Source organism: Barbatula barbatula (genome assembly GCF_947034865.1).
Source record: "Barbatula barbatula genome assembly, chromosome: 7".
Classification (NCBI taxonomy): domain Eukaryota; kingdom Metazoa; phylum Chordata; class Actinopteri; order Cypriniformes; family Nemacheilidae; genus Barbatula; species Barbatula barbatula.
The window spans coordinates 16438887-16454837 of NC_136770.1; the positions used below are offsets into that span (position 1 = coordinate 16438887).

General features: G+C 41.9%; 1 protein-coding gene across 4 annotated transcripts in view; it reads left to right on the forward strand.

Moving 5' to 3' along the window:
* The window catches only part of nos1apa (nitric oxide synthase 1 (neuronal) adaptor protein a), a 97344-nt gene extending 84915 nt beyond the window's left edge, over nt 1-12429 (forward strand). For 2 of the 4 annotated variants that reach the window (XR_013786925.1, XR_013786926.1), the window contains 3 exons: nt 7139-7436; nt 10067-11469; nt 11549-12424. Coding sequence is in view for 2 of the 4 variants with exons in the window: in XM_079460516.1 (XP_079316642.1) it covers nt 7139-7436; nt 10067-10619 (851 nt within the window). In the remaining 2 variants the exon portion in view is untranslated. Of the gene's footprint in view, nt 1-7138; nt 7437-10066 lie in introns of all 4 variants that reach the window. The other 2 variants (XM_079460516.1, XM_079460515.1) reach the window with 2 other exon arrangements.
* Nucleotides 12430-15951: the final 3522 nt, after the last annotated feature.

Genomic DNA, 15951 nt, shown 5'->3' on the forward strand with positions numbered 1-15951 from the left:
AGCGCTTCACTCCATGGCTGTGCTCCAGGTCTATCAGGCTAAGCTCCTCCAAGGCATGGATGAGTCCGACCCTGACCTTGCGCTCTTCAGAGAGCTACGGAGCGCGACGGATCTTGCTCTACGCGCCACCAAGGCCACGGCCCAGGCGATAGGCAGATCCATGGCCAGCTTGGTGGTGCTTGAGCGTCATCTATGGCTGACGCTCACGGAGATCAAGGATGCGGATAAGGTCCCCTTCCTGGATGCTCCTATTTCCACGACCGGCCTCTTCGGACCGGCGGTGGAGGGTTTCGCAGAACGCTTCACGGCAGCGCAGAAGTCTTCGCAAGCCATGAGGCACTTTCTGCCTAAAAGACCCGGATCTCGGCCGGCGGCGAACCATCCTAAGCCAGCCTCGACGCAACAGCCGGTAAGAACCCCTGCTGCTCAGAAGGCTTCGGGAGCTGACAGCCGTCAGCGCTCCCGATCTGGACGGCGCTTCCCGCATCCTCAGCGACAAGGTCCCCGGCCAAAGATCACGCTGAACCCTGCGCCTCAGGCCCCATCCTGAGCCCGATGCAAGGAAGAGGAAGGCTACAGGGCCCGCTCCAGCCGGCCCTCCTTCTAAGACTGCTCTCATGTCTGCCAGGTCACCCCGTTCAGTTCCAGGTGCCGGCAAAAATTTTTTTGTTAAAATGCAATGTTGTAAGTGCGGGGCCTTTTCTAACGCCCACACCACATTCTGCAAAATGTTTAATAAAACACAGACTTTGTCAAAAAAAGGAGCAAACTTCCTCTTCCATTGTTCCTGGGTGTCAAGCCCCCAAAAGGCGGCGTATCTCCTCTTTACACCCAAACCCTTGCCGCCCGGGCCAAGGCCTGGAGAGCCATCCCCGGGGTGTCAGACTGGGTTCTGGAAATAATATCCCAAGGATATTCACTCCAGTTTGCTCGTCGACCTCCGCGCTTTCGCGGGGTCGTCCCCACCCGAGTGCAGGACTCAAATTCTCACGTTCTGCGCACGGAGTTGAGGAATTTACTGGGAAAAAGAGCCATAGAAATGGTTCCCCCAGACCAAATCGAGTCAGGCTTCTACAGCCGGTACTTTCTAGTACCAAAGAAGGACGGCGGCTTCCGCCCCATCCTCGATCTCAGGCATCTGAATCACGCCCTTATGAAACGGCGCTTCAGGATGCTCACGATGAAGCAGATCCTCTCGCAAATACGCCCAGAGGACTGGTTCTTCTCCCTGGACCTGGAAGATGCTTACTTCCACATTCAGATAGCCCCTCGTCACAGACGATTCTTGAGATTCGCCTACGAGGGAATTGCTTATCAATACACGGTCCTTCCATTCGGACTTTCTCTAGCTCCCCGCACTTTCACGAAGTGCATGGACGCGGCTCTTTCCCCTCTCAGACAGAAGGGAATCCGCATTCTGAATTTCCTCGACGACTGGCTTGTTCTAGCCCAGTCGGAGGACGAGCTAAAGTCTCACAGATCCCTCCTCCTCAGCCACCTGGAGTGCCTGGGACTCAGGATCAATCTTGCCAGGAGCGCACTGTCACCCAGCCAAAACATTTTGTTCCTGGGAACAGTCTTCGACTCAAAACGCATGACCGCCAGAATTTCTCCAGACCGAGCTCTGGTCATTCGACCGCTTGCGGCCTCATTCACACCCGGGGTTTCACGCCCCCTCAGGGTTTTTCAGAAAATGCTAGGTCTTATGGCCTCTGCATCTCAGGTACTGAGTCTGGGCATCCTCCGGATGCGCCCCCTCCAGTACTGGCTGAAGCCCAGAGTTCCTCCACACGCTTGGCGTCTTGGTCGACTGCGTGTTGTGGTGAATCAAGCCTGCGTAACCGCCCTAGCCTCGTGGAAAGATCCCCTTTGGCTAGAGCAGGGTATGCCCATGGGCTCCACATCCAGCCGGAAAGTGGTCACGACAGACGCCTCCAACACGGGTTGGGGGGCTCTGTGCGATGGCGAACCGGCCTCTGGTCGAACCAGGAAGGAAGCCTCCATATCAACTACCTGGAAATGCAGGCAGTATGGTTGGCCCTCCGCTACTTCCTACCGGTGCTAAAAGATCGTCACGTCCTAGTCCGATCAGACAGCATGACGGTAGTATCTTACATAAATCACCAGGGAGGCCTCTCCTCAAGACGCCTTTTTTCCCTAGTTTCTCACCTCTTGGAATGGGCCCAGTCCAATCTGCGCTCACTGAGGGCAACTCATCTTCCAGGCAAACTGAACCGGGGAGCAGATATGCTATCTCGGAGCAATGTTCCTTCAGACGAATGGACGCTCCACCCCATGTCGGTTCAGCAAATCTGGAAACTCTTCGGCAAGGCGGAAGTCGACCTTTTCGCCTCAGAAGACAATACTCATTGCCCGACGTACTTCTCGAAGGGCAAGGACGCCTTGGCCCACGCTTGGCCCAACCGGCTCCTCTATGCTTTTCCCCCGATCGCGCTCTTGCAGCAGACGATCAGGAGAATCAGGGATCAAGCTCACCGAGTGCTTTTGGTAGCCCCTCTGTGGACGAACCAGCCTTGGGTCGCAGATCTCTCCCAGCTGCTAATAGCAGCCCAGTGGCCCATTCCCCTGAGGCGGGACCTCCTCTCTCAGGCAGGGAACACGATATGGCACCCCCAGCCAGAGCTGTGGGCTCTGCACCTTTGGCCTCTCGACGGGAGCCTACGGACCTCCCAGAGAGCGTACTGAACACCATTTCACAAGCTAGAGCTCCGTCTACTAGACGCCTCTACGCCCTCAAATGGTCTGTCTTCGCCTCCTGGTGTACAACACGCGGCGCTGACCCAGTGTCCTGTGACGTATCACTGATACTGTCATTTTTACAAGAGTTGTTGGATAACGGCCGTGCCCCTTCCACACTCAAGGTCTATGTGGCGGCTATTTCAGCCTCACATACCCACATCGGAGGACAAGGAGTGGGCAAGAACGATCTTGTCGTTCGTTTCCTGAAGGGCTCCAGGCGGCTACACCCCCCTCGCCCTCTTACAGTTCCCTCTTGGGATCTGCCCACGGTCCTGAGGGCTCTAAAGGGTCCTCCATTTGAGCCGCTGCTATCTGCGGACCTCCGTCCCTTGACGCTCAAGACCGCTCTGCTTCTCGCTTTAGCATCGGTGAAGTGTGTGAGTGACTTACAGGCTCTCTCTGTGAGCTCATCCTGTCTGGAATTTGGGCCTAGCGACGCCAGAGTCGTTCTCAAACCAAGACATGGCTATGTACCTAAGGTGCTCTCTACTCCGTTCAGAGCACAGGTCATTTCGCTCTCTGCTCTCCCCTCCTCAGAGCGGGATCCAGAGCTTAGTCTGCTCTGCCCAGTCAGAGCGTTAAGAATATACTTTGAGCGCTCCGCCCTATTCAGACGGTCGGAACAGCTCTTTGTGTGCTTCGGCGACCGCACCAAAGGGTCCTCGGTCTCGAAACATAGACTATCGAAGTGGATAGTTGAGGCTATATCGCTGGCTTACTCTTCCTTGGGCCTTCAATGCCCCACGGGAATTAGAGCCCATTCCACTAGAGGCGTTGCCTCTTCCTGGGCATGGTATAGCGGTGTCTCTATAAAGGATATCTGTGCGGCGGCCTGCTGGGCTTCGCCGTCCACTTTTACAAGGTTTTATAACCTGGACGTACCGGCCCTTCAGGCCCGGGTCCTTTCTGCTTGAATTAGGTCGCTGAGCCATGGCTATGGCCACGCCAGCACTTAATTACTTTGGGACGATAACCGGTCTAGGCCACCTTCTAGCTTGGCCTCTGCCGCTTTCAGGGTTTCCCTGCTTTACTCCGTCTCCGAGCCGAGGCTCCGAGACCATTTATGTTTTTCGTTCCATCTGTAGCACGGCGTGATTATACTGGTTCCCCATAGCGTCCTGCTACGCAGTACGAGTGAAGTATCGATAGGGAACGTACTCGGTTACTTACGTAACCTCGGTTCCCTGAGATACGGGAACGAGTACTGCGTTCCTTGCCGTGCTACGAGCTGCTGTGTCGTCGCTTCAGTCGAAGTAACCTGAAGACCCTACGGCGATGTGTCTGCTTATATAGCCATAAGCCCCGCCCATTTTGGCGGGTGCATCGCTATTGGTCCGGCAGCTCCGCTACGATTGGTTTAAAGCTCTGCTTTTTTCCAACCAATCACCGTGCAGTTTCACTGCGCTTTTGAATTGCTTCAGTCATCGGAGAAAAAGGAGTTTTCCCATAGCGTCCTGCTACGCAGAACTCGTTCCCGTATCTCAGGGAACCGAGGTTACGTAAGTAACCGAGTACGTTTGGTTTGATTTTGATTTTACATGCTGAAATGGATACAACAATTATAGAGTGGCAAAAAAAATCTATGATTATTATTCAAGATATGAAGCGTTAAAAGGACAAATCGCAAGTCATTTATTCACTTTAATCACTAAAGTGTTTGTACATCCTTAAGTAAAGTAATTATTTCACAATCTAATATTCCACATTCCTGAACAAATACAGTTCTATAGTGAGGTTCTGCTGAAAAAAATCAGGTTTGTTTACTTCTACTTCAGACACTTAAGGTCAGTGTTGGGTAAGTTACTCTGAAAAAGTAATGAATTACTAGTTACTAATTACCTATTACATAGTGTAATTCGATGACTGTACAAATTATTCTCTTCAAAAGTAATTTAATTCATCTTTACCAACTAGGCTTACTTTCTATATCCTATATCAACCTGGATTGGTTAAGTTATTCAAGGATAGACATGAAACAGCTCTTTTATTTCATTCAAACACATAATATAAAACTACGTAAAGTATTCATATTAACCGACCCAAGTGTTACAAATGTGAGGACACATTAAAGCATTTCAAAGTTGGACTTGGAATTTTGATGTCAATTCCACTATTGTTTATATTACGCAGTATTTAGTTCAATTACCTCAGAAGTAACTGTAATTAACTTACAGAAAAAATGAGAGTAATCCCTTACTTTACTTTTTCCATGGAAAAAGTAATTAAATTACAGAAACAAATTACTTTGTAACTATTTACAAAGTTATTTAGTTATTTATTTAACTATTGTTGTAACAGTAACTGCGTTCAGACGGCCACCATCGAGAGCGTCAAAGATCCCTCCGGCCGCCCTGCCAACAAGCAGTAGAAAGATTCATGGACGATCTGGCGCTCTGACGTAGACCAAAGTTTACAGGGCTGCGTTCTCTGAAATCCTCTTAAGCGCTGGACTTCTAAGTTTCAATCGGTTGCTCATTACCATTAAGTTGACCTGATTTCAACTCTCCCCGATGCCGCCAACGGCCAAGATGCGCCGCCACTCGCTGCCGGCTCACATTGAAAATGAATGACTTCCGGCCCCTTTGACTCTCTCGACGGCGGCGGTGTGAACGCACAGTAAACATTAAAAAAGGTTTTGCCAGATGCTTATTTCTAGAACATTCCCTAGGAACCAAACCTGTGACCTGGATGTTGCTGGCTCTCATTTTTTCTTCTTGTGACTTGACATCTGGTTGGTCATCAGTGATCTTTAAATGGTTCTATTTACATGCTGATCACAGATCATTATGTGCAATGATGCAATTAAATGAATCCAATACAATCGATAGGCTTTCCTCCCTCCTGTTTCTCTGAGAAGCATTCGCTATAGCAGTACATGGTGCTTGTTTAAGCCTTCTAATATGAATTCAGTCTGATGACGCATCCACCATGTGAATGCTTAACACTTTTCTTGTTTCCCAGCAGTGTGCCTGGAAACGGAAGGCATGCCGGTCGCAATCGATAATTTGTTGGTTTTTTGTCTTCCCGTTTTTCTTGATTACCATGACAACAAGATGCTGTTTCTGGCATACAGATTGGCCTCATTCATCTGTTCACCTAGCATGCCGAGCCAAGACGTTGTCAACATTAAAATAACTTCCCTTTGTCAAATGGTTGTGCTGAAAAGCCTCTTAATTCTCGTTTATGGACCAAACAATATGTTTTTCATCAGGGCAGAGACTCATAAACTAATGAAAATACTTTTCTCTGTGTGAGCAACACTTGTTAAAACTGTCTCAGGATGACATCAAACGCCCTCTTAAATTCAGATTTGATTCGAGATTTGAAAACAACTTTGGTTGAATTTGAAATCGAAGACATAGTCAAGGTTGTTTTGTCAGGTTGTGTTGTGCAGTTGACTACTTTTTCACCTTTTGTCTCACTCTTCAGTCTCCTTATAAAAGGTAAAAGTTTGTTTTTTACTATGTTCGACTAAGGATTATTTCAGCTGTATATTTCAACATGTTGACAATTTAAGATTTAAGGACTCTTGTTATCATTTACTGTACTTGCATTTTATTTATTTACTGTGAAAGTTTTTTACTATTACTGTGAATGGGGAGGGAAGTTTTCAAGCTTCAAAAAGTGGTCCATATGACTTTTGTTTTAAATTCCAGATCATCTTATCTACTACATACAGTTTGTGTACTTCACTAAACTTGACCTGTTGTTGGTGTATTCATGGATTGTGAACAAATCATTCTTCCAAGTCAGATTAGTTATGAATTGTTGACTTCAGTCATGGTTTGAATGACTTTTTCATGGACAGCTTTTGTATAAAAAAAACTTGAAATGTAGCTCAAGTTGTAATAAACACTTTTGCGATCGTTTCATGATCAGTTGGTATACTTTTTTAACCTTGAAAACTTCAGTCTCCATTCACTGTAATTGCATGGATTTTATCAAGTCATGGTTTGAAATGGCATGAAAGTTTCTTTTATTTTGGGTGAAATGTTCCTTTAAGAATGTGTGTTGGCGTATGTAATAAAACTTGTTCTCTTTGTCACTTGTACGCTACACATGAATTAATTCTGAGGTAAGAACTATATCCTGATGTAGAAAAATGCTCAGGTTTTTCTGCTGTCATTGTGATGTTTCTTTTTTTTTTTGCATGTTTATTCATCATTATATCTATAAAATATGTTCAAAAATGTAATGTATTGAAAGTTTCAAACCATATTGTATATGAATTATGGTAAATAAATCAGCTCAGTTTTTGCTCCGCATGTAACGCATGAGACTACAGAATATACTATAATGTGCTGTTGCATTTGTAGTATTAAAAGAAGCTCTGATTTTCACTTTGTCTGACCACTTTTTTTTTCTTTCTTTACATTAGTGGACCAAAGCATGTTTGAGAACTCAAACGCCTCTGAACAGTCGAAGCAGAATTCTCGCTCCGTCACTCCAGCGGGCTTCACAGACACATCCGCCCTTTCAGCATCCAAAACAGGGGGCAGCCAGCACCTAAAAAATGCTCTCAACTTGGGCAAAGCCATGGGGGCGAAGGTCAACGACCTGCTGCGCAGAAAAGATCCCAACAGCCTCGGAGACATCGGGGTGACGGAGGTCAATAAGAACGTGGAGGCGGTGTGGTCCAGTATGACTGAGATGGGTCTCAGTTCAACAGGGAACAGGTAGATTTTACATTGACTCAAACACAACCATAAAGACACGTGTCCTAATCTGGTTTCTTCACTTTCCTTTCTAATAGATATCTAAACAAATGTTTCTTTAGAGAATTTCTATTTTTTCTACAAAAGTTTTTAAGTGTATGTATACACTTCTAATATTTGTATTACATATGAACCATCCCTTAAAGTGATCGGGTACATGTTCATAGATCTATCCATTCATTCCCCATATGTTGTGAGTCATTGTGTAAGTTTCCTCACACTAGCCAATCATATTTCACAGTGGCAGTTCATAACATCTCCTCCAGCAGTGAATTTGAAACGAGAAATGTCTTTGAACTCTTATTGTATGTGAAAGCCATGAGTAACTGTTCAGATTTGATTGACATCTCTTTGAGAGGAGAAAAAACCTTTCTGACAGCCATGCACAGCAACTGCCATCATTACTAGAAAGCTTTAAGCGAATGCACACGTGTGTGTGTGTTGCATCGGGCAAACTATCAAAGGTTGGGAATCTTATACATTTTTACTTTTATAGCATTTTTTATTATGTGTAAAGGATAATAATGTTATTCATAATAAGTGGTGCTTGCAACAGAATTTGCGTTAAAGGTGTCCTGAACTGGCCGTCTGAGGTCTACTTATGAAGTTTGTGTTGTTTTTACATTCGAAAACATCTAAATCAATAAGTAACAGTCTATTTTCTAGCCGAATTTTGAGGCTAGCTCGACAAATGATCTATTTTAATGGGCGTGCCGCATTGACTACTTGGTAAACGCCCACTGCTATGATTGGATAGCAGTTTGCGTAAGAAACTTAGTTGGAGCCTTCTGTGAATTTGAACGTTAGGTTACATATTATCAGGATATATCCAGAGATCTCTAACAAAGCAATAGTGACGCATAGTACAAATATGTTTTACTCACATAAGATTTCTGCGCCATTCTTGTCGGATCCAATATTGACTGCACAGCACTGCTTTTTAATTTTAGGCTCTAAGCAAATCCAGAGCTTTAAAAATAAACTTGAACCACGCATTCCTAGCGTCGGAATCCAAAGGAAGGTTATGCAGCGAATGTGTTCTTCCACAACCAGGCACTTCACAATATTTAGCGATCTTTTTAACGGCATGTTTATTGCTTGCTCGCTCTATCTGTTTCTGCGTCACTTGTGTTACTTCAGTACTGTCATTCGCGAACCAGTGGGCGGGGCTAGAGAAGTGGTCGTTGATATTCTTCTGTGGAGGCGGTGTTCAACCTATCTAGATGCATTCAAGGACCAGGCGTTCGCTGGACCTTGTGTTAATTACAGTTGTCATTTCAGTAACAAGGTCATTTTCAGTTCTGACACTTATAGGATGTTCGCTTGAATCCGACTACCTCCTATGTAACAAAAGCTTGGGTTAAAATTGATGTCTTAATTCTTCGGCCCTTTAATGTTGCTCATACCTTGCTACATATTGAACTTCAGCATTGCACCCCTTTAGCCTTTGTTATAGTCTATTTCCTCGGACACGCATGCCTGTTAACTTCCAAGACAATTTAAGGAACGCCTTCTTACAACCTCGTAGCGCGAGACTGGAGACACACAGTGACAAAGTCGTTGGCGGTCTGAACGCAGCGTTGGACTTGTGGCGTTATAATAATGTTGCCCAGTATACAGTACACAGCCACTCAAAACACTTCAGCATTGGCTGCTTTTTCTCAGTAACTGTGTTCTCCACATGGCTAATAATGTGGAAGAGATATACGGACCTAGCCGAGGTTTTCTTTATGGCTCTCATCAAAATTCATGTCTTCAGCAGACCAAGTGCAAAAACCACTGCCATAAAATAATAAATGATGTGCATTTGCCTCTGGTAAGGCTCTTATATCATTTTACAGATATGTGGCATTCTTAAAGCTACAGTTCTACAGTTATCATGCCGATTAGGTTTTTCATTACATTTTCATCATCAGCTCTCAATGAATGTGAGCATCTTGTGTGACTTGAAGAGCCAATAGCATCATTGTATTCATGTCTGAAGGCCGACAAAATGTTGATAACGGTTTTTATCATGATTTAACAGCGAAAATGTGGTAAATTTACGAGTTATTAAATTGATGTCTCATCTGCATTTGAATCCTATAAGGATTTATAATTTTAAAAACTAGTTGTGCTGCTTGCTTTCATCCAAGCCCTGTATTTAATATTCCCCTAAATGGATAGTTCACCCTAAAAGGACAATTATTTCATCATTTACTCCATGACCTTATGTCATTTCATGCCTGTATGAACATAAAAAAATATTTTGAAGGATGTTGGTAACCAAACTACATTGGGACCCCATTGATTCTCAGTGGTTTCTACACAAAACCATAGAAGAAAGAGTCATAGTTTTCAATAACATGAGGGTGAATAAATCAGATTTTTGAGCGATACCTTTAAGAATTAAATGACTTGTACATCACAACAGATGATGCTAGTCGTAGAAAACATTTTGTTATTTAAATATTTTTTATTTAATTTATAAGTCAAATTGATAATATTTTATTAAAACATTTTTATAAAAATTAATTCTATCACACACGGTCTTGTTTTGTCTTTTGCTTTAATATAACACATTCATCTGAAACTATTTCTCACTCAAACAGTCACATCTCTCTGGATTCCTTCCCTCGGCTCGATCCCCCACCTCCCAGCAAAAAGCGTCTCCCGCGTGCCCTTAAGACCACCCAGGACATGATGATATCTTCAGACCCTGTTGTAGTCTCCCCAGACTCCTCCTTAATCTCTTCACCTGACAAGACTCCTCTCAACTCCAAAGATAAAGCGCATCTTAAACCTGATGAGTCCGACCCAGAGAAACCTTCAGAATGCGACGACCGCATGAATAAGAATCCTAGTTTAGAGCTAAATAATGAGCTCGCTGCTGTGGTGATGAACGACTTAAGAGAGAAAACCGCTGAAGACAGAGATCAGTCGCAGTTGTTGCTATCAGTTCCAGATCTCATTCATAAGGACAATCTGGACTCAAAACAGAAGCTTGCCGGCTCAGAAATAAGATTGGCTTCCACCCCGTGTCCGGGAAAAGGGGGTTGTCGCATCAGCGTCGGGGAGGAACTGATGGGGAATGGTGCAGTGGATTACCGGACCCTTAGTTTGGAGAATGAGGAATCCCACCCTGATCTGCTCTCATTTGAATAACATGGATGGCATTTACTCTTCTTTACGTTCATTCGGAAGATAACATCTGGAATACAAGGACATGGCCTGGCTGGGTTATGTTTAGGTTGTTTGGTCAGATGGTCTCCAAACTATTGAAAACTCTAAAACTTTCTAAACAGGAGGAGGAGACCACCTTAGGCTGGTTCAAGTTTCTTTATAGCAAGTTGATTTTTAAGGCTTTTAAAATTATTTTATTGAACAGATGGGTTAAAGTACCTTGAAAATGTCATAGTTTAACTTTATAGTGAACTACCACTGATTTTGTAGCTGTAATTATACGAATAATGAATCACAATTTTTTTAATCTTAGTATAATAGTCAATTTAAAAGACTTTTAAAGTATTCTTGGACCTGTGAAAAACAAGATAAATCGAATAACAGAAACCAAAGTCAATATTATACTGTAATACCTCCAAAGCTGCTGCATCTGTGCAGTTTTCTTTGCAGTTTCATACAGTCAGCGAGCAGCATTTCATCTCTTATATTTTAATTTTTGTATCATTTTTTAAATCATGACACTATAGCTTAGCTTATAGTTTACTGCATGTTTTTGACTTTAGTTCAGAATCTTGCTTGGACTTCATAATCACCGCCAATACGAGCACATGCACAACTGACTCGAAGCTTTATGCACATAAGGCTAGCAGTCCGTACTGCTCCATTTTTGTTTTGACCGAGAAATTCCTCCTTTAAAGGGACACAGTGACCTCTAGATAACAGTCGCAACTGAAAATATGAGCAGCTTTCTTTGCAAGACGCGCCATGGTGATAATCTTCAAGGTGACGATGGCTCTGGGAATGGCAGTAATGAGTTTGGGTCAATGTGAAGGTATGCAGAAGGCTTCTGATATTCCCTGGAATGCCATAACACAACACTAATCTCAATTCTCGCTCTCTTGTTTGTGTAGACAGCCTGACTCCCGTGACATTCTCTCAGGGCTGCTCTTTATCCCAGACGAGAGAATTCAGGTCCACAGCAAACAATGAAGCTATTTACACTTCCGTTATTTATAGATATATATCGCCATATTACATATATGTACTTGTTGATCATAATGCGGCAAATCTTGCACGACTGCGATAAAATAGCCGTAATGCATTGTATGTCATATTACCAGGTAGGTGTGAAAGGTCGTTGACTGGATTGAGCAAGTTTATGGGGAAAAAAAACTATATGCGTGTATGATGTATTGCATTGGCATCATTAACTAATATGCAGGCGCTTTATGAATGTCTTTTAGTTTGGTTACACTACTAGCGTGATACAGTATGTATTTTTATGTAACATTCATAATGCATAATCATTTTACTTGTATGCGAACACTAAAATGAAATTAATGTAGAGGGAAGTCGAAATTTCTTGGACCACTGATACTGTGCTACTGGATCACAGATATGAAGAGTATTTAATGTAATCTTCTATGATGCCTACTGTATGTGTACATGTGGTGGGAAGACCGATGTTTAAAAAACATTTATCCTGCATTGTTTTAGCCATTTTTACTTAATTATTTGAAAAGGTTGAGAAGATTCGCAATGAGAATGAAGATGATTATTCAGTATGATGATTTATGCATTTCCAGATGTTCGGTGGTCCCGTCGTTTTTGGTTCATTTTACAAAGTATGAAGGAAAACGCATGTATATGAAGGTCTTATGAGTGCACTGAATGTATTTAGGGATATCAAATGATCAAGCTGGCTTTATTCAAGTGGTTGTTCAATTATGCACATTATGTCTGACACAGTTTGGGAGCCTGCATTTTCAAATAAATGGTTTTATGCAAACTTTTTCCTTTCTTTGAAAGCAATTTGCTGAACGTAATTTACAGGATCAGTGCCGTGCTTAAACGCATAACAGCAAAAAAGCTTCGATGTCATTTCTGAAATTCTCACGGGATTAGGCCTGCAAGCTTTTGCGCTGGCAGCACTTGTTTTTAATTATTAGGCTACAGTCAACTCAGGGTCTCTGTCTGTATCATACATATCAAAAACAAATTACTTTCTAGTTTCATCTGCTGTTTGCCCAACGACACAACCAAAATGTATTGTTTTTCATTTTAATGTATTGGATCATTTAATTACATTACAATGCATAGATCATAATCATCATCATTAAAACGTGTACGTTCACATTATTAAGAAGTTCCCTTTTAATGTTAGTCTTTATGTTTTAAGTTGTCCATAACAGTTACACCCGGACTTCAAAATAATAACCGTACCAACGTATCCAAAATGTAATGTCTCTTACCTCTAAACACGACATTTACAAGAAGCAGGCAAGTCAAAATATGCTTAAAATATTGAATTTGGAGCAATTTGAGGGATGTTCTTATGTTCCATTCCGTTGTCTATTGTAGGCACATCCTGTGTTTACCAAATCTATTCCTAAAACAACCTTGTGCCCCATAGATCACTGCCAGCTAGACATCCTGTTTAGACTGACCGACTGAGGAGTCTTTCAAACGGAGGGGAAGATTGATCATAATGACAGGTTAAGGCTCTTGGTCAAGAAAAAGATTGAATCATTGCTAACAATAGACTAATGAAATCCTTTTGTGAGTGGGTTACCTGTCACCAGCACATAGTCCTAGAGCATCTTAATACAGTACAGGAGTTTGATGATGCCTTTTGGAAGCTCCCTAGTGTCTATTCATTTCTCACCTGTTTCACAACTCATTTTAATGTTGTTTTAAATATATGACACCAAAATGCACATAACATTTTTGCGATTCGGGTGAAATATTCTATTTATTTGGGCTTACATTACTCACCGGGGGATAATTCAGCAGTATGTTCTGTATGTTTTTTGGAGGAACCCTTTAAATCTTTAGATTAAATAAAACGATTCATTACCTTGGAATTATTTTTTTAATTGGATTTTCCAAATTTCATATTCTGTGACGATTTATTTACATTCTGGGTTGTTTTTCTTTACTTTGTGTACATTTTGGGACTTTTTTAGAAAACAAAAAGTTGTATTTAAGTTAAATGGAATGCAAAAACTTGAATCTGTATCTCAAAACTGCTCAGAATGCATACGGAAGGTCCCAAGGTGCTGATTTTTCACAATTGATGTATCTGCTTCTATAGGATTTGTTTTAGGAAAGGAAAAATACTTGAATTTAGTGTTTGTTCACTTGCATTATGTCTTTTGTCTTTGGTTCTTAATCAAACTTCATTTTGAAAAACTTTGCCTTTATTTACTTTTATGCATTTAGCAGACGCTTTTATCCAAAGCGACTTACAAAGAGTTCAGGGAGCAGCGACATGTCATACAGGAGCAGTAATACAATAGGTGTTAATAAAAGCTAGACCACTACCTGTTGAGAGAAAGCCATACTTTATATATTAGCCATACTTAATAACAAAAAGGTGACAGAGGTATTTCACAACAAGGTTGCTTTAAACTTTAATTGTTTTATATTGTTCTATATAGTGATCCCATTTGGAAAATATAGTTGAAGTAATGCTGTGGACACAACTGTAATACAGTGGATTAGTTATGCCGAACTAGTCTGTAAATACATCCATAGCTGTTAAAAGTTATTTGGATGCTGATGGCCATTTGTGCTCATTTGTCCAACTTAGCACTTCACTTGTTGTCTTTTGTTATCAAATTGTTGCTATGGGAAATTCTGGCATTTGTCCTCAAAACGTCTATGCTGCACTTTGTTCATTCCTAATGAACGCAAAAGAAGAGAAACAACTCCTATGTAATGACTTCCCATATTAAAGCCAAACATTTTTTCTTTAAAAAGTGCCATATAATAATTTGGACTTGAGGCAATGAAGCCATTACAATTTTTTTATTCTATTCTTTGTTTTTAAAGCAACGCTTTGTAGTTTTATTTACCTAAAAAGAATGTCTCTAAAATTATTTCAGTGGTAGAACAACTCTTAACCGGACAAATTGCGGCCACAACCACACTCTCTGTCGGTCAACACAGCCCCGCCCATCCCCTTCCTGCGACATGGTTTCCCTGCGCTGCCCACAGGGAAGCTTATGCAGCAACGTTATTTACACACTGGTAACAGACAATTGCGCTTTTTAACCACATGGGGGAGCCTGTGAGCAAATGCTCTATAGTGTTGCTTTAAATACACTGTTTAAATACTGTGAATTATTTATTTTCCCACAAATAGCATTAATTGTTGTTAAACGTATATCTCAATATCTCATGTAAGCCAAAATATGACTTAAGATCATCAAAACTGCAGAATAACTATGAGAATTATGTTGTGACAAAAAATCTAAGCATAACATTTTTACTTAACATCTTAAGTTAGCTAGAATTTGCAGGAATAGCAACTTTTGCTTTTGGCAAAATCCTGAGATGCTTTTCAAACAATATTCCATCTATTCTAACTGCTCTTTTGCCTTTATTCAGTCGGAGTCATCTATTTTAAAGACATTTTTATTAAATACAATGTCTAGTTTATTATGAAAAAAGTTTATATTTGCATGAAAATATCATTATTTTTGTCTACGAAACTAATTTTAGACATTTACACTTTCAGGTCAAAACTTGTAAGATACTATCAAACATTTCACTCAAGTGTTTAAAACTTTAGCCGGTTGTACAGTCAATTTGGCATTAAGCAACTAACTAAAATTTGTTTGCCATCGTCACATTGATTTTTCCTGGACAGTTTTAAGTTGAGGCGTACCCCTTTTGGGCCCGCATGATCAGACACTTTTGTTCCGATTGTAATTCACCATGGCCTGTTTCCCAAATGTCCAACAGCGTTTACAGGCTGCATGACTCTTTATGCAATAACAATGCTCATTTAGATGTCCAGTGTTTAACCAAAATACATCTATTGTGATATAAGCAAAATAATCAAGTTAGCGGTAGGGTGCTACACAGATGACAAGCTGTGCATTCACAAATCTGTCCTCTATTCACATTCCAGCTCCCGTTCATTCGCCTGCCAAGAGAAGACTCTCACTGCTGTTTGTGTAAAGTGGCAACTCCGCAGGCTCCATACGACAGAGTTGCATTTGTTATTGGGTTACTATGGAGACAGTAGGTCACCGCAGTCATACTAAATAAATCGTGGTGTATGAAGCGTTTTTGGAAAATGAAAATTGCAACTTGCTTTAAAAGAGATGTGTGTTGTGCCATAAATCGTCTTAACTCTTAGTTGAGATTAGAATAACATCACAGTCTCGATCGTGGATCTTGTTTCCAAAATTGACCGGTAAGATAAACGTTCCTGCAATCTAGAGACAGCGAAGATGATAACAGCCATCCTCCCATCTGGGTTTGATCACAATTATTGATGCTTGGGTCACAGATTTCTATCAGC